This window comes from Suncus etruscus, chromosome 8 (assembly GCF_024139225.1).
Source record: "Suncus etruscus isolate mSunEtr1 chromosome 8, mSunEtr1.pri.cur, whole genome shotgun sequence".
NCBI classification, from domain to species: Eukaryota; Metazoa; Chordata; class Mammalia; order Eulipotyphla; family Soricidae; genus Suncus; species Suncus etruscus.
This window is the reverse complement of record NC_064855.1, coordinates 33,322,272-33,346,107: the sequence shown is the minus strand read 5'-3', so window position 1 is coordinate 33,346,107 and position 23,836 is coordinate 33,322,272. Positions and strand designations below refer to the sequence as shown.

At 48.9% G+C, this 23,836-nt stretch overlaps 2 protein-coding genes across 5 annotated transcripts in view; both read left to right on the top strand.

Annotated features, from left to right (window-relative positions):
• Nucleotides 1-23,836, top strand: part of SQSTM1 (sequestosome 1) — a 479,040-nt gene that overhangs the window by 66,957 nt on the left and 388,247 nt on the right. The gene's annotated exons all lie outside the window — the stretch shown is intronic.
• RNF130 (ring finger protein 130) overlaps nt 3,785-23,836 on the top strand; it is a 69,745-nt gene continuing 49,693 nt past the window's right edge. For 2 of the 4 annotated variants that reach the window (XM_049778262.1, XM_049778260.1), the window contains exon 1: nt 3,790-4,076. In XM_049778262.1, coding sequence (XP_049634219.1) covers nt 3,824-4,076 — 253 coding nt within the window. In that variant the 5' untranslated portion in view covers nt 3,790-3,823. Of the gene's footprint in view, nt 4,077-23,836 lie in introns of all 4 variants that reach the window. The other 2 variants (XM_049778259.1, XM_049778261.1) reach the window with 2 other exon arrangements.

The following is a 23,836-nucleotide window of genomic DNA, read 5'->3' as shown; positions in this document are numbered from 1 at the left end:
TTTCCTGGGAGTGGTTGCTAGGGTTGTTAGTTGAACCACACTGAGCAGCACTCAGGGGCTATTACTGGTTCTGTACTTAGGAGCGATCCCTGGTGGTACTTTGGAGGCCTTATGTAGTCCTAGGGATCACACTGGCCTCAAGCAAGGTAAAAATGCCTTCACCTCTGAACAATCTCTCCATCCCTAGACTCTTACTTGTAATAGATTTCTCAATGGTCTCTGACAGGATCAGCAAAAGTAACTCTTTTTTTTGTTTTGTTTTGTTTTGTTTTGTTTTTTGTTTTTTTGGGCCATACCCAGTATCTGCTCAGAAATAGCTCCTGGCAGGCCCGGGGGACCATGGGATGCTGGGATTCGAACCAACCACCTTAGGTCCTGGGTCGGCTGCTTGCAAGGCAAATGCCTCTGTGCTATCTCTTCAGCCCCAAAGTAACTCTTTTATACTTAAACACACACACACACACACACACACACACACACACACACACACACACACAGAATAGAGTCTTGAACTTCAGCAAGAAAAATCTGAAACTGAAGCAGTCCCAGGATCCTTCCAAAAAACCCAGCTATTTTCACTTGGCTATTCACTGGGTCTGAATGAACCTTGTGGGTGTATTCCACAGGGTTGCCAAGCAGAGCTTTTTTTTTTTTTTTTTTTTTTTTTTAAGTTTTTCTTTTTTTTTTCTGGTTTTTCGGGTCATACCCGTTTGATACTCAGGGGTTACTCCTGGTTAAGCACTCAGAAATTGCCCCTGGCTTGGGGGACCATATGGGACGCCGGGGGATCGGGTCCTTCCTTGGCTAGTGCTTGCAAGGCAGACACCTTACCTCTAGTGCCACCTCGCCGGCCCCGCCAAGCAGAGCTTTATTTGGGATTCTTTGTCGGTCTGCAATCACACATCCTAAGCAAGCTGCCTGTTGCCGTGACTGCTTGCTTCTATTCATAGTAGCCCAATCATCCTCAATTTGGTGCACCATAATTTACTAACAAATAAATTAGTTTATTCCCAACTTTTGGCCCCTCTATGCCATTGTGGCAGTGTACATTTCCTCATGCAGAGATTGGTATTTCTTTTGTTCGTTGCTGATTTGTTTGATTTTTGGCCATAAACGGGATGCTCAGGGCTTACTCCTGGCTCTACAGTTAGCAAGCAGTGACACCTGGCAGTGCTCAGGACACCAAACAAGATGCTGGGGATCGGGTTCAGTTGCATGCAAGACAAGCACCCTAATATTGCTCTGGCCCAAGTTAATTGCTGCTTTGAAAGCTTCAGGATGCTGGGTTTATTGGAAGGCTGCACCTGCATCCTCATCTTGTACAGTTAAAAAAAAATTAGTGGATGCAGGTTCAATGCTTGGCACCAAACAGTTCCCAAAGCATCTTACTTTTTTCTTCTTCCTTTTTTTTTGGTTTGTTTTGTGGCACACCTAGCAATGCTCAGAGGTATTCGTGGCTCTGTATTCAGTAATTACTCATGGCAGAACTCAGAGAGGACCATATGGATATTGGGGGTTGAATCCAGGTAGCCACATGCAAAGCAAGTGCCCTCCCTGCTGTTCTATCACTCTGACCTCTGCAATTTGCTTTTTTGAGTGAATGCACTTTCATTTATATTACACAGATTGCTGCAAACTTCCTCCTTTCGGCATATAACAGGAAACCCCTCCCCCAATGGAAGTATCTTGCTGGAGTTGGTACTAGAAGAAGTAAAACTTCTAACTTGTTCAGTGAAGATGTAGCATTTAAGGGGTGGGGGTGAGGACTTGTCACACCACTAGTCAGATCCCTCCATATCTGTTTCTCCGCATGAATGAATCTCTGTGGGCAGCAGGGCAGTGGAATTCAAATGGGAGATGGAGCAATGATTCTCACTGGAAAACTTCCCAAAGGAAAAAACTGGGTGGGGAGGCAGAGGAAAAGAGGTTGCCTCAGGGGAAGAGCAAAGAAGACGGAGCAGAGAGAGATGCAGCAGGTAGAGAGACAGGTTGAGTGCAGAGAGGCTGGTTAGCTTAGAAGCCATGTGAGATATGCACATGGTGGTTAGGGCCTTGTTAATAAAACTTCTTGTCTCCTGCTGTGGATCATTTCCTTGCCGTTACCCTGATACATACAGGTCTACCATAGGGGCTGCAGGCAGTGGGCTGGGCCACCACTCCTGGACCATCAAGGACTTTATAATTAATATTTAATATAATACAACACTTGAGGAGGGTGCCTGCCTTGCAAACAGCTGACCCAGGTTCGATTTCCAGCACTCACTCCATAGAATGCTATGATAAAAGATTAACACCTGGACCAGATAGCACAGTGGTAGGGCGTTTGCCTTGCGTGCAGCCAACCTGGAACAGACCCAGGTTTAATTCCCAGCTTCCCTGAGCCTGCCAGGAGTGATATCTGAGTGCGGAGTCAGAAGTGAGCCCAGAGATGGGAGTGATCCCCAGGGACTTCTGGTTGCCACCTACAAAACTTAAAAACAAACACAAATTACTGGCAAATATGAGGTGAAAAATGGCATGTCTATGTTGCACCTCTTTCTCTCAACTTCTGTCTGTTGGAAGCTAGAAGGGAGAGGCTGGAGCTGTGGCACCGGGTGTAAATCTTGCGTGTGCTAGCTAGCCTAGAACGGAGCAGACCGTGGTTCTATCCCCTAGCATCCCATATGGCCCCTCAAATCAGAGGCGTATAGCCAGGAGTAACCCCTGAGCGTCACCGGGTGTGGCCAAAAAAAGAAGCTAGAAGGGAATGTTAGTTTGGAATTAACTGCTGTTTTGCTTCTGTAAACCCTAGCTTTGCTTTAGACATAAAGACTGCCATGCTAGGCCTCAGATATGTGGCAAAAGACTAGGCCCAGATGAACTCGGCCAAGGCTCTGAAACCTGACCTTGTGTGCACATACCAAGTCCAGATAGCCGACCAAAAAGTGCAGAATAGCCTCAGATAGATAGAAGAATGTACAAGCTATTACTGTGTCCTGGGATCTGCAAAGATAAGATGTCCTTTTGCTAAACATACAGCCAAACGTACAGCCTGATGCAGTGTGAGAACCAATAGTTTATGTGTGGTTTTTGTTTGTTTGTTTGTTTTTGGGCCACACCTGGCGGTGCTCAGGAGTTAACTCCTGGCTCTACGCTCAAAAATCGCACCTGGCAGGCTCGGGGGACCATATGGGATGCCGGGATTCGAACCACCATCTTTCTGCGTGCAAGTGTGTGTTAGTGTGGAGGGGGAAAGACGAGAGATTGAATCCTGGGTGCGAGGACCGACGGGAGTCGAGCAGGCCCTCACACGCATGTGCACGTGCACACGCACGCGCACGCGGCGGGCCTTAGCCTTGCGGCCAGAGGGCGTGGCGCCGGCCCTGGGGGCGGAGCGTCGACCTGGAGGTGCGTGACGCGACGCTCGAGAGGCGTGACGTCAAGCAGGGGCGGGGCGTCGGTCCGGGACGGGAGTCGAGCAGGTTCTAATACGCACGCGCTAGGGGGCGTGGCGCCGGCCCTGAGGGCGTGGCGTCTGCCTGGGCGAGAGGCGTGACGTTGCGCAGGGGCGGGGGCGTCGGTCCCGGACGGGAGCCGAGCAGGTTCTAATACGCACGCGGCAGGGGGCGTAGCGTCGTCCTGGACGGCCGTGACGCGCCGCGCGAGGGGCGTGACGTCACCGGGGGCGGGGCGTCCGCGTCCGCGTCCGCGTCTCCGCCGCGCAGGCGCACGTCCGTGCCCACCGCCCCCAGCGCCGCCGCCGCCGCCGCCGCCGCCGGCCGCGCCCGCCCCGCCTCTCGGCGCCCGCCGGCCGGGGAAGCCTGGTCGGGCGGCCGGAGCGACGATGAGCGGCTCGGCGCGGGCGGGCCCGGCCCGGCTGGCCGCGCTGGCGCTGCTGGCCTGCTGCGGCGTGTGGGCGCGGGCGCGGGCGGACAACGCGAGCCAGGAGTACTACACGGCGCTCATCAACGTGACGGTGCAGGAGCCGGGCCGCGCCGCGCCGCTCACCTTCCGCGTCGACCGCGGGCGCTACGGGCTCGACTCGCCCAAGGCCGAGGTCCGCGGGCAGGTGCTGGCGCCGCTGCCCGTGCACGGAGGTGAGCGCGGGAGGGCGAGGCGGCCGCGGCTCCCACCCCGCGCCCCGCGCCGGCGCATCCTCGCCTCCCGGGGGGCTCCGGAGGCCCGGCCTGGCGCAGACAATGGAGGGGGCGGAGGCGATCGCGGGCACGCCGCCCCCCCTGCGCCGTTGGGTCTCGTCGGGGGTCCCCCCCCCCCAGCCCCGAGCCGCTTCTTTCCGCCCCTGCAACCGGGCGCCCGGAAAGACAGACTCCCATTAGGGAGAACCCGACACCAATGCGGTCCGGTGGCCAGTTCTCGGGGTCACCGGGTCTTCCAGCGTCGGGCTGGAAGAGGGGGGCGGGCAGGACTTTTTGGGGGGTCACTCAAAGGAGTAACGTAGAATTGAGAATCTTCAGGATTGTTTTGCAAGCCTGTTTTGGTGCAGTGGAGCCTTAGGAATAAGAATTCTCTCTCCCTCTCTCTCTCTCTCTCTCTCTCTCTCTCTCTCTCTCTCTCTCTCTCTCTCTCTCTCTCTCGCACCTTTTTTTTTTTTTTTTTTTGGTTTTTGGGCCACACCTGTGACACTCAGGGTTACTCCTGGCTATGCGCTCAGAAGTCGCTCCTGGCTTGGGGGACCATATGGGACGCCGGGGGATCGAACCGCGGTCCGTCTCCTAGGCTAGCGCAGGCAAGGCAGGCACCTTACCTCCAGCGCCACCGCCCGGCCCCATCTCGCACCTTTTTTAACAGGAAAGTTCTTGCAAGAGCAGAGCACTTTTTTAAAGCAGAATATATATACATATATATGTATATATACATACAAATATGTATATACATACATATATATACACAAATATATACACACACACACACACACACACACACACACACACACACACACACACACACACATATATATATATATATATATATATATTTGGATTTTGGGTCACACCCGACAGTGTTCTAACGTTACTCCTGGCTATTTGCTCAGAAATCGCCCCTAGCAGGCTCCGGGACCTTCTGGGATGCGGGGATTCGAACCGCCATCCGTCCTGTGTTGGTTGCATGCAAGGCAAACACCTTAGCGCTGTGCTATCGCTCCAGCCCTAAAAAGAATATCTTTCTCAAAGCCCCACGTGTGGGCTTTAGGGGCGCAGTGTCTGATCTTCACCTCCAGTTCACCCTGACGATTCTAAGGGGATTTGGTTTTTAATTATTAAGTTTTTTTTTTTTGGCTTTGGGGCTGTGCTTTGCGATTCTTAGTGGCTACTCCTGGCTCTGCACTCAGAAATCACTCATGGCACTCACAGGGTACTAATGGGATGCTGGGAATTGATCTGGGTAGGCTGCATGCAAGGCAAGTGTCCTACCCACTGTACTGTACCATGCATTCAGTCCTGAGGGGATATGTTTGTTTTTATAGATGCAATTCTTATGAAGATGAACTAAATAGACAGACTAAGGGAGGAAGCTATGCTTGTTTTCCTAGTGGATAAGATGCAAGTCGGGGGCTGGACCGATAGCACTATGGTAGGGCAGCAGTAGGGCGTTTGCCTTGCCCGCAGCTGATCCAGGACAGACCTGGTTCGATCCCCAGCGTCCCATATGGTCCCCCAAGCCAGGAGCTATTTCTGAACACATAGTCAGGAGTAACCCCTGAACGTCATCAGGTGTGGCCCAAACAACAATAACAACAACAACAAAAAAGATGCACCCCAGTCCTCCCCAAGATTCCCGGGTATCTGCAAAGGTGCCCTCTCCTGTCTATTGATCCAAGGCCCAGGACATCAGTGGGGTCGCAAACATTGTCTCCTCCCCAAGTGGATTAGCTTATTCATATGTCCTGGTCACCCAGATTCAGCGGGCCCATGGGGTGGTTGTGAATGGGCCTGGGGGCTGGACAGTGCCCCAGAAATCAAATTCCAGGATGGAATCCTGATAGCATCCAGCACCAGACCTATGGATCATCGAGTGGCTACAGCCCCAACTCTTGAAGGTTCATGTTCAAGGGTGTGGGATTGTGGTGGGAGACACCCAGGAGGTCCCTCTCTGGTCAGGGCAGTGACTTTGGTCTTTGGTCCCTTCTGTCAATATTTACGTGCCATGTGCCGTGCCAGTCTGTGGTCGGGACAGCAGGACATTGCCAAACTCAGGCGCTAACAATGGGAAGCCTATTTTCAAGAGCAAGAACTGGGGTGGTCATGTGGGGAGGGAGGAAGAGGAAGCTAGAGGCAAGGGCAGCTGTTCTGAGCAAGAACTTGCCTTGGACAGCATTAGGAAATTTGTGGTTTGCCTTTTGGCTCCCTCCCCCCACCCACCCCCCCATTCTAGAATGAGAAGCTTCCTGAGTCTTTTCTCCTAAGAGGTCCCAAGTTCTCTCCTTGTGGTTAGTCACTTGTTTCCTTCATGCCACCCCCCAAAAAAACCCCCTAAAACACCTTGGCTAGGAAAACTTGGTAGGGGTGTGGGCCCTCACCACCTATATACACAGTAGGTTGAAGGGGAGACCTCTGTCTCTGAGGAGTCTTGCATGAACCAATTAATTGACTGTACAATGGGAAACCTTATTGACCTTGTACAATGGAGGACCCTGTATAGTGGTGGACCTTCACTGAGGGGGACCCTAGGTTACATGCAGTTTCATAAGCTAGACTTGTTAGGTGGCCAGGGGGTTGGGAAAGGGTAGGGGTGGGGTGAAAGGGGACACCAGGACATCCCTCATTCAAGAAGAGATTTATTTGAGTTCCAAAAAGCAGTTTGGAACTAAGGAGTCTATGCTGGAAGGCTCTAGTAAAACAAGGTCATTTTATCTATCTATCTATCTATCTATCTATCTATCTATCTATCTATCTATCTATCTATCTATCTATCTATCTATCTAATCTAATCTAATCTATCTATCTTGTTTTGCCATACCTGGTGATACTCAGGGATTACTTCTGGCTCTACTCATTCTTGGTGGTATCTATCTATCTATCTATCTATCTATCTATCTATCTATCTATCTATCTATCTATCTATCTATCTATCTATCTATCTATCCATCTATCCATTCTTGGTGGTATCTATCTATCTATCTATCTATCTATCTATCTATCTATCTATCTATCTATCTATCTATCTATCTATCTATCCATTCTTGGTGGTATCTATCTATCTATCTATCTATCTATCTATCTAATCTAATCTAATCTATCTATCTTGTTTTGCCATACCTGGTGATACTCAGGGATTACTTCTGGCTCTACTCATTCTTGGTGGTATCTATCTATCAATCATCTATCTATCTATCTATCTATCTATCTATCTATCTATCTATCTATCTATCTATCTATCTATCTATCTATCTATCTATCTATCTATCTATCCATTCTTGGTGGTATCTATCTATCTATCTATCTATCTATCTATCTATCTATCTATCTATCTATCTATCTATCTATCTATCTAATCTAATCTATCTATCTATCTATCTTGTTTTGCCATACCTGGTGATACTCAGGGATTACTTCTGGCTCTACTCATTCTTGGTGGTACTGCAGACACCATATAGGATGCTGGGGATGAACCTTGTTACATCACATGACAAGCACCCTACCTGCTATGGCCCCAAGTAGGATTTTTTTGGGGGGGGCCACACCTGGCAGTGCTCAGGGGTTACTACTGGCTCTGAGGTATCATACCTGGCAGGTTTGGGGGACCATATGGAATGCCGGGGATTGAATCCAGGTAGGCCATGTGCAAGGCAAACACCCTATCTGCTGTCCTATTGCTCTGATCCTTCAAGAAGATTTTTTTGTTGTTGTTTTTTGTTTGTTTTTGTTTTTCTGTTTTTTTGGGTCACACCCAACAGCACTCGGGGTTAAATCGCTCCTGACAGGCCCAGGGGACCATATGGAATCCTGAGATTTGAAACACCATCCTTCAGCATGCAAAGCAAATGCCCTACCTCCATGCTATCTCTCTGGCCCTCAAGATTTCTTTTTTAATTGAAACTTACTGGGAAAGACGTGAAAGCAGAGAAAGGTAGATTGTGTTTAAGAGAATATGTAGGCAGCTGGGGCCAGAGAGATAGCACAGCGGTGTTTGCCTTGCAAGCAGCCGATCCAGGACCTAAGGTGGTTGGTTCGAATCCCAGCATCCCTTATGGTCCCCCGTGCCTGCCAGAAGCTATTTCTGAGCAGATAGCCGGGAGTAACCCCTGAGCACCGAGCACCGCCGGTGTGGCCCCAAAACAAAAACAAAGAAAAAGATTATGTAGGCAGCAAAGAAACAGACGAGCTAGAACATAGAGACATGAAGAAACCTAGAGAAAAGTGTCAAGAGAGAACACAGTTGTGCATGCCTTACATGTGGCTGCTCTGTGTTCAATCCTCAGCGTCCCATGTAAATCAGAGCACCAACAGAGGGAGAAGACGGACTTGAAGAATCCACTGGGTTTGGGATAGAGGTTCTGGGAAGGGAAAGTGGTCTAGGGTGATCATGGGGAGGTAGGGGAAAATATGAGTCAAATGAGACCTTGGGGGTGTGACTAGAGAACATGGGGTGGGGCTATCGAGGTGGTTGGGAAGGGGGATTCCCAGGGAAGGAGACCCAAAATTCCTTTCATCTTAGACCACCCCATCCAGTTCCCATCTTATTGATTCTTCATTATGGGAGTTTCCAGAAACTGTTGATGTGGTTCTGTTTTGGCAGTATGGACTTGAAAATGTGATTTTCCAAGAAGGGGGTTTGAAAGCATGTTACAGTATTTCCAAGTGATCATGGTTTAGTGAGTTCTTTACTGGATCGATAGGACAGTGGGAAGGGCACTCATCTTTTTTCATCCTTTTTTTTTTTTGGTTTTTGGGCCACACCCGGCGTTGCTCAGGGGTTACTCTTGACTGTCTGCTCAGAAATAGCTCCTGGCAGGCACGGGGGACCATATGGGACTCCGGGATTCGAACAACAACCTTAGGTCCTCGGTTGGCTGCTTGCAAGGCAAACACTGCTGTGCTATCTCTCCAGCCCGGAGGGCATTCATTTTGCCTTCGACTGACCAAGGATTGTTCCCCATCCTATATAGTCCCCTGAACACTACCAGAGTGATTCCTGAGTGCTGAGCCAGGAGTTAACCCGTAAGCATTGTCAGCTGTGACCAACTCCCCTGTCCTCTAAAAAAAGAAAAATAAAGCGGGGCCTGGAGAGATAGCACAGCGGCCTTTGCCTTGCAAGCAGCCGATCCAGGACCAAAGGTGGTTGGTTCGAATCCCGGTGTCCCATATGGTCCCCCGTGCCTGCCAGGAGCTATTTCTGAGCCAGCCAGGAGTAACCCCTGAGCCCAGGTCCCTAGCACTGCTGAATATGAAACCCTCCCCCCATCAGCTGAAAGTTGAAAAGTAACTAATGCCCTTCGACTTTTCTGCTTGTGTTATTGTAATTTGTGGCAGACTGTTTATTGAGGACTTCCTCTGAGTGGCACTGAATCAAGTGATGATCAGATCACAGACGAGAAAGGTCACATGAGACAATTACTGGCAAAAAACACTGTGGTGGCCAAGTGGATGAGGAGATTGAAGGGAATTTAATAGCATGAGCAGTTAATGAAAATTCATTACAAGGATGTGTTTGCTAGGAGGCAGTAGAAAGACAAAAGAACTTTGAGGCCTGGAGATAGCTCAGAGTGCTGGAGCAAGGGCCTTGGAGAATCATCTCTGGAACAAGGAAGCCCCCACAAACCCCCAGAACTGCCAGACTTGATGTCTATGACTACCATCCTCCACATGGAGCATCGTCTAACATCACTCCCTCCAATTACTCGAGGACATTTTGTTTTGTTTTATTTTGTTGTGTTGTCGCACTTGGCTCTCACTCAGGGATCATTGCTGGCGGACTCAGGGGATGCCAGTGATAGAATCCAGGCTGGCTGTGGACAAGTCAAGCACCCTTCCTGCTCCACTATCAATGCGGCCCTGCTTGAGGCTGTTCTTCTGTGACTTGGTTTGTGACTGTTGAAGTGTTTCTGTTTCTTTGTACTGTTGTCGCTGAGCCCATTGGCTCATCTTCATTCTTCAGCTGGAAACTGGCCATTTATTTTGGATATCAAGGGTGGCAGGAATGGAGCTTACCTTGCTTGTGGCTGGCCCATCTGGGTTTGATCCCCAGCACCATATGGAGTGCATATTCCTGAGTGCAAAGCCAAGAATAGTGGGTGTGGCCCAAAGACCAAAACTAATTCCTAAGAGAAAAAAAAAAACATTTTGGCAAGTGTTACCAAAAAATGAGTATCACAAATGAGTATCAGATTTAGGAAAAATGTACTTTGTCATTAAAGAAAATGCCTTTAAGAATGGAATAACCTCATTCTGGGAGATAATATTTTGTTGCTTTGGTTTGGGGTTTGTTGTTTGGTTTGGTTTGGTCTGCAGTTCTCAGGTCTGACTCCTGGCTTTATGCTAACAGATCAATTCTGGAGGTTTTTGGAGGGAGTCTGGTCCACTGGGCCGTGCTCAGGGGCTATTCTTTTTTTTTATTTTATTTATTTTTTTTGGTTTTTGGGCCACACCCTGCGGTGTGTTACTCCTGGCTGTCTGCTCAGAAATTGGCCGCTGTGCTATCTCTCCAGGCCCTCAGGGGCTATTCTTGGTGCCTGTGCTCAAGGATGATGCCTGAAGGTACTCTGGAACCCTTGCAGTGCCAGGATTAGACTAGGGTCAGTGTCAAGCAAGGCAAGTGCCTTTGGCTATAAAGATTCTTTGGCTCACTTTCTGACTCATTTGAGTCATTCTGGTTTTTTTTTTGGTGGGGGCAGAAGTGATGTGGAATCACATCTGATGCTGCTCAGGGGTTACTCCTGACTCTGCGCTCAGTAGTTATTCCTGGTTGTGCTCAGGATTATATGGGATGCTGGAGATTGAACCCGGATCAGCCATGTGCAAGGCAAGCATCCTATCTGCTGTACTATGTCTCTGGCTCTTCAAATAAGTCTTTTGATTCAAACTTGCCAGGGTGCATGTGTGTGTAATTTTTTTTTTTTTTGCCATACTCAGGAATATTCAGGACTGCTTACTTATGCCACTGCTCACACACCTATGCCCAGTAAGGGGTTTGGGAGAGCATTTGGGTACCGAGGATCGAACCATGTCAGCCATGTGAAAAACAAGCACCTTAACTGCTATACCGTTGCTCTGGTCTGAGTGAGCAGCTGTGATGGCGATTATGAGTGTGTGATTGTGAGTAGGTGCGTATGATGTGTGTGTCAGCTTTTATGATTTTGTGTGAGTGGGTGATGGCAATTATGTGTGAACATGTGTGACTGAGCCTGTGAGATTGTGTGTGAACATTTATGATGGTGATTGTGTGATTATGCAAACATGTTATTATGTTACTATGCGTGAGTGTGTGATGGTATGTGGACATCTGCGATTGTTTGTGTGGTTGTACGTGTGTGAGCATGTGTGTAGTAGCGTGTGAGTGCATGGTTATATGATTATGTGTGAGCATGTGTGATTGTGTTAAACATGTGTGAACATATGTGATTGTGTGTACATGGGCACATATGATTGAGAGGCCAAGTGTGAGTACATCGTTATGAGCATGTCAGCACATGTGTGCTTGTTGTGTATGACTGTGTGGGCATGCAAGTGTAATTATGTGTGAGCATTGTGATTGTTGAGTGTGTGATCTTGTATGTGTGATTGTATGTGTGAGTGCATTTGAGAGCCACACAGTGCTGCAGCGAACCCTACCTTTAAAATATCTGCAGTGTCTGAAGTCTGAGTCCCTGCTGATAGCTTTGGGTGAGCACTACAGTAGGTTATTCTGAAGCAGTTGCAGAACAGGTGACCTTTGCAAGGACAGGCAGGTGTTTCTGTTTGAAGGGAGAAAGAAACCAGGCTTGGCGGTAGACTATGTACCATGCATGGGTGAAGAAGATTGGTTTGATCCCCAACACTGCCAGAATTGTAACAACAACAACAACAATGAGAGAGAAAGCCAGTTTAGGGTACGAGGGCTCAGGAAGGGAACCAGGACTGAAGTGGTCCCTGTTGGAAAGAGGTTGAGAAACAATCTAGAATGGAGGAATACACTATTTCTTTTTTTTTTTTTTTTTTTTTTGGTTTTTGGGTCACACCCGGCAGTGCTCAGGGGTTATTCCTGGCTGTCTGCTCAGAAATAGCTCCTGGCAGGCACAGGGGACCATATGGGACACCGGGATTCGAACCAACCACCTTTGGTCCTGGATCAGCTGCTTGCAAGGCAAATGCCGCTGTGCTATCTCTCCCGGCCCGAATACACTATTTCTTACCTATTGTGAGCTTTCTAGATAGTTTTCTTCATGCTGCTTATGGGGGTGATTGAGAGATACAACTTCTTCAATGAGTTTGGGAAGTTGGGATGGGGAAGGGCACAGCACACAGATTTTTTTTTTGTTTTTTTGGTTTTTCGGGCCACACCCGCTTGATGCTCAGGGGTTACTCCTGGCTAAGTGCTCAGAAATTGCCCCTGGCTTGGGGGGACCATATAGGATGCCGGGGGATTGAACCACGGTTCTTCCTTGGCTAGCGCTTGCAAGGCAGACACCTTACCTCTAGCGCCACCTCGCCAGCCCCTAGCACACAGATTTTAGTGACAGATGGTGTTCAGTTCCTTTGGGAGGGTCTGTGATGAGCTCCTGGAAGGAATGTAGTATGTGGCTGACAAGATTGTTCCTATGCCCACTTCGTATCTCTCAGTCATCTTTGTCCCGCCTTGTCCCCTGCTGGAACAGTGTGTGTCAGATGAGAACTGGAGCCTGAGGTTGTGCAGGTCAATCTGTGGTTTGGAGGTTATGTGGATCAGAGTGTGTGGGGCTTGGAGGTTGTGCAGGCTGGAGGTTGTGATTAGCATTGCTGTGTGGTGGCAGTCAAAGCCCCCAACACTGCCTGGGAGCCTTTTCCTAGGGATTTGGGACATGTGAGGGGCATTCATGGGTACATCTACCAGCTCCCCACAGCCCCTGCTTGTCAATGGCAAGAGACCAGAACAGTGACAGCTCCCCATGGGAGCCTGTAGTTGAGGAAGGTTTTTGCTGAAAACGTGGAATTCAGCATCAGACCCAGTGGGGCAGTGGTAAAAATGGAGCCCCTGGCGCCAGGTTTCAGCTTTACCGCTTCCGCCACTGCTGGAAGGCTGCGCTAGTCTCAGCCCAAGTTATGAAACAGCAGTTTTAGAAATAGGTCAGGCTCGAAGCTCAGTGCTGAGGGGCTTCTTCCTGAGCTCCAGGAGAAGCACCCAGTCCTTTGGGAGCTGTCCAGATGTTGATGTTGGAGCTGCAGCTCACACACCTAATATGCAGTGCATAACCCATGCAGGCATGCATGCATACAGCCTGGCACGTGTATGTCCTCCTTAAGTGTATCCTCATTTATATCCAGGCACATATGCATGCACATGTGCTTATGCTGGGGCTGCAAATATTCTGAGGGAGGGCTGGAGCGATAGTATGGCAGGTGAGGTGTTTGGTCTTGTATGCGACCCCACCCAGGTTTGATTTCCAATACCCCCTGGTCCTCTTAGTGCATTGCCAGAGCATCCTGGGTATGACCCAAAAATCAACCCCCCCCAAATTAAGATACCCTGGTGAGGGTTCTTTCTGAGCAACAAAAACAAAAACAAAAAAAGGGAAATCTCTTTTTTTTGTTTCTTGGGTCACACTTGGTAGCGCTCAGGGGTTACTCTGGCTCTGTGCTCAGAAATCGCTCCTGGCAGGCTCCTGGGGGACTATATGGGATGCCGGGATTTGAACCAGAGTCCGTCCTGTGTTGGCCACATGCAAGGCAAACGCCTTACCGCTGTGCTATTGGTCCAACCCGAGAAAGGGAAATATTGATTTTGTCTTTTTATTTTTATTTTTGGTCACATCCAGCTGTGTTCAGGACTCACTTCCAGCTCTTGTGCTCAGGAATCATTCCTGGTGGTACTCAGGGAACCAAATAGGATGCTGGGGATCAAACCCCAGTCAGCTGTGTGCAAAGATAATTTCCTACCTTTGCCCTAGGAAATCTTGATTCTGGACTGAGCCAATGAACCTTTGAAGCAACCTGATCAGAGGGTCAGAACTGTTGCCCCATTTGTTGGGTCCTGTTTACTCCTTTGTTGATTGTGTATCCGCAAAGAGCTCCCAGAATGAGAAATTGATTCCCACCCTCTTGTCCTCTTTTGGGGGGAGATCTTGGTAATATTTATCCGCAGCAAATAATCCACACAGACAAGAGGGTTAAGGGGTAAAAGGTTGTTGGGTGAAGAGTCCTTTGTCGGCCTGCTGCTAGCTCCAAAACACACCTAGAGCCAGCCAGCCAGCCAACTCTGGCAAAAGACCCCTAAAAACCTCGCTCCCAAACTATTTATTCGGCTCTCCACAGCGCCCCCCAAGGTCAAGGTAGGACAACAGGCAAAGAATATTTTCATATACAAGAACCTGATCCTGAAGATCAGACTGGGAGGAGGTTTGTGGGACAAGGCTCAGAGAAATGAATGGAGCACCCACTTTGCATGTGGGAACACCACCATGTTTCTTTCCCTGGTGCCCTGAGCCAGACAACAGTGGAAACTGGGGAGGCTGACTCTGAGTAACCAACCTGATTCCCGAATAAAGCCTAGTATTAGATCAAAGGAAGAGATAGAACTTTCTTCTGACATCTTGAGTTCTATCTTTAAGGCTGAATCAGCTGTTCTCGGGCAAGCTATAGGCCCCAAAAAAGCTCAGCTGGCTGAACCACACGCTTTGTATACGGGAGGCTGGCAGCACCTGGTACCCCCAAGCCCTGCCAGGAGTGACTCTTGAGCACTCCGGGGGGGGGTAGTTTAAACCCCCCCTCCCCAAAGTAGTATTTTCCGGGCTGGAGAGATAGCACAGCAGTAGGGCATTTGATTGCATGTAGCTGACCTGGGAGGTACCTGGTTCAGCATCCCATATGATCCCCCGACCCTGCCAGGAGCGATTTCTGAGCACAGAGCCAGGAGTAACCTGTATTTTCCATGAGCAAATATTCAGAGCAAATAGGGGTGTGAAAAACCTCCCCACAATCTTAACTCAATTTGGAGATAACACAGTGGGGAGGGCTTTTGCCTTGCACATGTTCCACCGGTTTTGATCCCTACATCCCATATGGTCCCCTGAGCACCACTAGGAGTGATTTCTGAGTATCCAGCAAAGAGTAAACCCTGAGCACTTGTGACCCAAAAACCAACAAGGGAAAATATCAACCTTGGTTTGTGCTGGGAGATGAAAGAGAACTAGAATTGGTCAAGGAAAGAACCAAATGTGGAAATGCCTGGTGCCACACCTCAATTCTCAATTGCCAGGTGAGGTTCACATTGACTCCTAAAAGATCAGGGTCCAGCAAGCACCCCCCTCCCCCACACAATACACTTTCCAGCTTTGTTGCTTCCAGTAGGTCAGACCCCCCCCAGGCTGGGAAGGTTTCTTTTGTTGGGGATATTGTGTTCCAGGTGCGGAAATTCACAATCCATGATTAAGCCTTGCTGTGGCCCAACATGGTGCCATAGACCTTGAGTTGGCCTGGCCCTTCAGATAGGCCTCCAGCTTGACTTTTTGGGGTGTGTGGGGGCAATACTCAGGGGTTGCTCCTGATATATGTTGGGGATCTTATGCAGAGCTGAGGCTAGAACCAGGGTTATCCTCATGCAAACAAGTGCCTTAATCCCTGTCTTGTATCTGTGTCCCCTAGTGGCGGCTTTAGAGCACTGGATGTGTCTGAAAATCAGTCTGTCTCATTGGTTCTTGATGACTCATTTCCTGTTGAGAAGGAGCAAGGGGATCAGTCGATGAAGAACTAGAGGAACTAGACCCTAAGGAAAGGATTTACTGGTAGGAAGGGTCACAGAGGGGCGGGTTTAGATAGTGCCTGATCACTTGGATGGCCTGGCTTTGCCACATAACTTGAATGAATAATTTAGGTGTCTGGACACTGGAAGATCATTATCTCAAAATCTTTACCTCTGTTTTATTTAGTAGTTATTTTGGTTTGGGGGCTATACTTAACAGTACTCACTCAGGAGTTAATCCTGGTTCTACAGTCAGGAATCCCTCTTTGCAGGCTCAGGGATTGTATGTATGTATGTAGTACCAGGAATTGAATCCAGGATGGGTGTGTGCAAGGAAGGCATCCTCCTCACTGTACTGTCTCTCAGGGCCTTTTTGTTTGTTTGTTTTTTTTTGTTTGTTTGTTTTTGGGCTAGACCCGGTGATGCTCAGGGGTTACTCCTGGCTATGCACTCAGAAATCACTCCTAGCTTGGGGGACCATATGGGACACCAGGGGGATCTAACCGCCATTCGTCCTAGGTTAGTGCTTGCAAGGCAAACACCCTACCACTTGTGCCACTGCTCCGGCCCCTCTCTGGCCCATTTTTTTTTTGGTTTTGGGGCCACACCCGGCGGTGCTCAGGGGTTACTCCTGGCTGTCTGCTCAGAAATAGCTCCTGGCAGGCACGGGGGACCATATGGGACACCGGGATTCGAACCAACCACCTTTGGTCCTGGATCAGCCACTTGCAAGGCAAACGCCGCTGTGCTATCTCTCTGGTCCCTAGCCCTTTTTTTTTTTAAGTAATAGGTTTTTTTTTGATTGAGATTCTGTAGTTTACCATACTAATATTGGTTTCTCATGCACATAATTCCAATACTTCACCTGTGTACCCACCTCCCTCTCCTGAGTACTCTTGGGATTTCCCAAGGACTCTTGATTTGCCACCCCCAACTCAGTTGTCTAGATCCATTCTCCCATAGTGTTGCCTCTGGCTCTTTGTTGTTTCCTTGCTGTGTATGTTTCAGTCCCACATGTGAGAGAGATCATTCTGTAAGTGCCTCTCCTTCTGACTGACCCCACTAGGCAGGACATCCTCTAGTTCCATCCAAGTTGCAACACATAGCATGATTCTGTGCTTTCTTTCTTTTTTTTTTTTTGATTCTGTGCTTTCTTACAGCTGCTGAGTGTTCAATTGTTTTGTATTTTTGGGGGGGGGGGGCCCATCAGGTGATGCTTAGGGGTTACTTACTCCTGGCAGTGCTAGGGGGTACTATACAGGATGCTGTGTATTGAACTTGCTGTGTGCAAGGCAAGTGCCTTACTTGCTGTACTATTGCTCCAGTCTTTATACCACAACTTCTTGATTTCATCATCCGTTGGGCATTTGGGTTGTTTCATATCTTGGGCATTGTGCTAAGTGCAGTGATGAACATAGGTGGACCTATGTCCTTTTAAAAGAACGTTTTTGTATTTTGACATAGGTTCCAAGAAGTGGTATTACTGACTCATGACACTGTTTTAATACCCTATACTCTTTGGATACAATCAAGAAATGCCCAACCACTCACTCCTTTTGTTAAAAAGGGTTAAAAGGAGGGGCCCAGAGTGATAGTAGGGCATTTGCCTTGTACACGGTCGACCTGGGACAGACCTGGGTTACATTCCCAGCATCCCATGTGGTCTCCCGAGCCTGCCAGGAGCAATTTCTGAGTGCAGAGCCAGGTTTAACCCCTGAATGCCCCTGGGTTTGGCCCATCCCCTTAAAAAAAAGATTTAAAAGGAGACAAGTTTGGGGCCAGAGCAGTGGCTCAGGGCATAAGGCGCCTGTGTTGCTTGCGCTAGCCTAGGACGGACTGCAGTTCAATCCCTGGCATCCCATATGGCTCTCCAAGCCAGGAATGATTTCTTTTCTTTTTTTTTTTTTTTTTTTTTTGGTTTTTAGTTTTTGGGTCATAACCGGTGGCGCTCAGGGGTTACTCCTGGTTCTGCTCTCAGAAATTGCTCCAAGCAGGCTCAGGTTACCATATGGGATGCCGGGATTTGAACCACTGCCCTTCTGCATGCAAGGCAAATGCTTTACCTTCATGTTATCTCTCCAATCCCGCCGGAGCGATTTCTGAGCACATAGTCAGAAGTAACCCCTGAGCGTCACCGGGTATGGCTCAAAAACAAAACAAGGGGCCGGCGGTGGCGCTAGAGGTAAGGTGCCTGCCTTGCCTGCGCTCGCCTTGGACGGACCGCGGTTCGATCCCCAGGCGTCCCATATGATCGTCCCCCAAGAGAGGAGCAACTTCTGAGCACATAGCCAGGAGTCACCCCTGAGCACTGCTGGGTGTGGCCCAAAAACCAAAAAAAAAAAAAAAAAAAACCCAAAAAACCCAAAAATACAAAAAAATTAAAATTAGGTCCCGGAGAGATAGCACAGTGGCGTTTGCCTTGCAAGCAGCAGATCCAGGATCTAAGGTGGTTGGTTTGAATCCCGGTGTCCCATATGGTTCCCCGTGCCTGCCAGGAGCTATCTCTGAGCAGACAACCAGGAGTAACCCTAACCCCTGAGCACTGCCGGGTGTGGCCCAAAAAATTAAAATTAAAAAAAAGGAGACCATGGGGCCCAGAGAGATAGCACAGTGGCGTTTGCCTTGCAAGCAGCCGATCCAGGACCAAAGGTGGTTGGTTCGAATCCCGGTGTCCCATATGGTCCCCTGTGCCTGCCAGGAGCTATTTCTGAGCAGACAGCCAGGAGTAACCCCTGAGCACCGCCAGGTGTGACCCAAAAACCAAAAAAAAAAAAGGAGATCGAAAAAACCAAAAAAAAAATTTAAATGTAGCTGGCGAGGTGGTGCTAGAGGTAAGGTGTCTGCCTTGCAAGCGCTAGCCAAGGAAGGACTTCGGTTCAATCCCCTGGCGTCCCATATGGTCCCCCCAAGCCAGGGGCAATTCTGAGCACATAGCCAGGAGTAACCCCTGAGCATCAAATGGGTGTGGCCCGAAAAAAACAAACAAACAAACAAAAAATTTAAAAGGAGACAGTTTCTGCCTTTTTCTGGACTTTTGCTGAGACTCCTCTCATAACATGGGAACTTTCCAGCCTTCTTATCTCTTCTTCTCTGTAGTAAAATATTTTCTGAACTGGACCAACCAATTTTTCCAGACCTGGGCTTTTCATCTTTTTTCTTGGGGGGGGGGGTGTTGTTTTTGGGTCACACCTTGGTGCCCAGGGGTTACTCCTGGTTCTACATTCAGGAAGCATTTATGGGAACCCAGGAAACTTGCAGCACCCAGGAAACCATATAAGATATTGGGGATTAAACCTAGGTTGGCCATGTGCAAGGTAAGCACCTTACCTATCCTATCACTCTGGCCCCTGGGCTTTCCATCTTGATTTCTAGAGATTAAGAACCTGAGTTCCTGTACCCTTTATAACATTCTCCTAGGGTATTTTTTGATTATGGCTATCCAGGCTCGTACCTTGACCAATTAAAGTGAGATTTCTCAAACACACACTCAGAATAGTGGCTGCCTGGATTTAATGGAGGCCTGTCTGACTGCATTGCCTGGTTTTAACTACTTCTTTGGGTCTGGACTCCAAAGGGTTGAAAAAATTATGACAAAGCCACTCAGTAAACTGTTCCCCAGCCATTACTAGGATCTTGGAGAATACCACTGATAGATTACCAAAATGAATTGGCGGAACAGTCAGTGGTGTTAAAATATGTCTGCAGTGGGGCCGGGTAGGTGGCGCTGGAGGTTAGGTGTCTGCCTTGCAAGCGCTAGCCAAGGAAGGACCATGGTTCGATCCCCCGGCGTCCCATATGGTCCCCCCAAGCCAGGGGCGATTTCTGAGCACATAGCCAGAAGTAACCCCTGAGCGTCAAACGGGTGTGGCCCAAAAACCAAAAAAAAAAATATGTCTGCAGTGACCAAGGACCAAGGCTCATGGCTCAGTTCAGCTGTGTGTGCTGTGCTGCCCTTCCAGCCCCAATGTGCTACTCTCCTCCCAGCATTCTGAAATTGTTGCCTTCCTAAAGGAAGGAATGGGCCTTCTTGGAGTGGATGTGATGGCATGACACTGTATTTTGGAGGGGGTCACACCTGGCGATGCTCAGGGCATACTCCTGGCTCTGTACTCAAGAGTCACTCCTGGTGGTTCTTGGGGGGACCTTTTGGGATGCCGGAGATTGAACCCAGGTCAGCCACATGCAAGGTACATGCCCTACCTGCTACTCTATTGCTCTTGGTCCTTGATGCTTCTGTCTCTTAAGGGACCAAACATCTGGCCATTGAATTTTTGTATGTGGGAGGGGTGTTTTTAAATTTTATTCTTGAGCTTCAAGAGCGAAATGAGGGGCCGGGAAGGTGGCGCTAGAGGTAAGGTGTCTGCCTTACAAGCGCTAGTGTAGGACGGACCGAGGTTCGATCCCCCGGCGTCCCATATGGTCTCCCCAAGCCAGGGGCGATTTCTGAGCTCATAGCCAGGAGTAACCCCTGAGCGTCAAACGGGTGTGGCCCAAAAACCAAAAAAAAAAAAAAAAGAGCGAAATGAATGTCCACTGGTGTGGAGGATGAGGTGGAACCTGGAAGAACAGTCTGGGTGGCAGAGCCTCTTCCTGAGTCAGAAGAGAGATGTGGCGGCAGCAGTCCCGCAAGCAAAAGCTCATATTGATTCTTTTGTGGGTTGTCATTGTTTAAAATTGATCCAAAGGCTGAGCACAGAAGAGCTAGCTGTAGTTAAGAGAGCAGCAAATTGGTGCCAGAGGATAATTCAGCAGCTAGGACAATCAGGCATGAGCCTGACCTTGGTTCAATTCCCAGCATCCCAAATGGTTCCCCTTGCACCACCAGGAGTAATTCCTAAGTACAGAGCCAGAGGAAGCCTTGAGAACTACTGGGTGTGGCTCCAAAACCAAATCAAAACCAAAAAGAGAACCACAAGGGGCCAGTAGAGATAGCACAGCTGTAGGACATTTGCCTTGCATGGGGACCTGGGAGGGGCCTGGTTGATTCCCGGCATCCCATATGACGCCCAGCCTGCCAGGGGTGATTTCTGAGCACAGAGCCAGGAGTAGCCCAGAGAAGCCCCTGAGTGCCACTAGGTGTGGCCCAAAACCAAATCAATCAAGTTTAAAAAAAAAAACAAAACAAGTTGGTGTTAGCACAACTATGACCATGGAGATGATCAAAGAAGAGACGTGTGTGTGTGTGTGTGTGTGTGTGTGTGTGTGTGTGGCAGGCTCTCTCCCTCTGGGGGGGGGGTGCTTGTCTTGTTTTTGTCTTCAGAGGAAAGAGCATAAGGCGGTCACATTGATATGCTACCAGAAGCACAGTCTGAATCTCTCACTTTTGCCCCCCAACATCTGAGTCCCTTCTTTTTTTTTTTTTTTTTTTTGGTTTTTGATGTTCAGGGGTTACTCCTGGCTATGCACTCAGAAATCGCCCCTGGCTTGGGGGGGGCATATGGGACGCCGGGGGATCGAACCGCTGTCCATCCTACGCTAGTGCTTGCAAGGCAGACACCTTACCTCTAGCGCCACCTCCCCGGCCCAGAGTCCCCTTCTTCTAACTCCAAACCCTTGGATTAAGGTGGATGGGGATATGGATTCAGAGTGGGTTCTGCAGAGATGAAGCTTGTCTCCTAAAATCTCTGGCTTCCTTTGCACTGCCCGAGACAGGATGATAAAAATGGTCTCAGGTGAGGGGGGCTGTTGTTAGATTCCCTTAAGCAAGATCTTGCCTGGCCTGAAGAAATTGAATTGACTTTGGTCTTTGGTGCTCTCTGGCTGCTTTCTAGTGGATGTGGCTGCAGGGACCCTGCAGCCCTTTGGTCCTATTGCACCCTAATCCTACCAGTTCATTTCCCCATCACTTGGTAGAATCTACGGGAATAGAGCCTGGAGCGGTGGCACAAGTAGTAAGGCGTCTGTCTGCCTTGGCCACGCTAGCCTGGGACGGATTGCGGTTCGATCCCCCGGTGTTCCATATGGTCTCCTAATCCAGGAGCGATTTCTGAGCACATAGCCAGGAGTAACCCTTGAGTGTCACCGGGTGTGGCCCCAAAACAAAAACAAAAACAATATAAACAAAAAAGAATCTATGGGAATAGTCCATGCTTGTGGTCCTCCAGTGAGAAGGACCTATCTGGTGCTGGAGAGATAGCATGGAGGTAGGGCGTTTGCCTTGCATACAGAACCTCGGCATCTTGATTCAAACCCCGGTATCCCATAAGGTCCCCCTGTGCCTGCTAGGAGCGATTTCTGAGCATAGAGCCAGGAGTAACCCGAGTGCTGACGGGTGTGACCCAAAAACCAAAAAAAAAAAAAAAAAAAAAGGACTTTTTTTTGTGCCTGGGACAAGAGCATCCAGCCCCTGGAAACCCTACCTAGTGGTGCCATACCTTATTTCTGTTTTATTGCCCTCACTTCCACTTCCTGCAATCAGGTTCAGTGTCACCCTTAGCTTTCATGGTCACTTCCGGTTTGCTGTCATCACTTTTAGTTGCCATTGCTTGTGGTTTGCAGCTTCTCCTTTCCAGGAGATTTCATTGCTCACTGTCCTTGTTATTTTCCCCTACCGTTTCACTCTGCTCTTAGAATGGATCATTCTCTCTCTCTCTCTCTCTCTCTCTCTCTCTCTCTCTCTCTCTCTCTCTCTCTCTCTCTCTCTCTCTCTCTTTCCCTCTCTCCCTCTCTTTCCCCCCTTCTCTCTCTCCCCCTCTCTTTCCCCCCCCCCTCTCTCTCTCTCTCCCTCTCTTCCTCCCTCCCTCCTTTCTGTCACACCCAGCAGCGCTTAGCTGCTCCACCTCTGTGCTCAGAAACTGCTCCTGTTAGGCAGGGGGGATCATATTCAAACCATCATCTGTTTGAATCAGCTGCATGCAAGGCAAACGCCCTACTATTGTGCTATCTCTCTGGTCCCAAGCCCCTAATGTTTTGGTTTAGGTTTAAAAAGGATTATTTTTCTTTATCTTTTTTTATGGTTACAAAATTGCTTCTAATAGAGTTGTTTCTGGCATTCAAAGTTCCAACACCATGGGCTGGAGCGATAGTACCTTGGTAGGGCGTTTGCTTTGCATACAGCTGACCGAGGATGGCATCCCATATGGTCCTCCGAGCCAGGAGCGATTTCTGAGCACATGCATAGCATAGCAAGGAGTAACCCCTGAGCGTTATGGATTAGGTCCAAAAACTAAAAAAAAAATTGTGAAAATTCTCATATCATAGTGGGGTAATTAAGTCATTGGAGTTTTAATAAGCTGCTTGTTTCTAGTTGAGCATTCTGTCTTACTGGTTTTTGTTTGATGATCTTTTTTTGTTGTTGTTGTTTTTTGTTTTTTTGTTTTTTGGGCCACACCTGGAGGTGCTCAGGGGTTACTCCTGGCTGTCTGCTCAGAAATAACTCCTGGCAGGCACGGGGGACTATATGGGACACCGGGATTCGAACCAACCACCTTAGGTCCTGGATCGGCTGTTTGCAAGACAAACACCGCTGTGCTATCTCTCCGGGCCCTTGTTTGCTGATCTTAGGAGGCTTCTCTGATAATTTCACATTTAATTAGTGCATTCCTATAGGTTGTCAATTGAAAAATTTGGGGTGTTCGTTGCATAGTTGCACTCCCCAATACCAGGACCTGAGGAACTGGGCCAGTGAATTGACTTGATCGGACTGTGGGTAACAGGTGTGGCTGCTGGGGGCTTCTGAAAGTACAGAGGCATGGGGTGGGGGTGGAGGTTCAGGGTAAGAGACTGCCTACCCTGAGTCCAGGAAGACCCCAGAGTTCTTAACCCCCAAACCTGCATACTTGCAGATTTTGGCAATTGAGAGATCAATGGAAAAGCTGTGAAGTTGAGTCACTGATGTGGTGGCAGTTGTGGGGTGTGTGTGCAACTGCTGAGGCTCAGCAGGAAGGGGTAAATGCCTCTCACACACACCTCCAGGTGCCCAGAGCTATCTGCTGTGAGACCAGTGTACCCATGTTTTTGCCAGTTGGCTTACCTCTCTTAGAAGAGT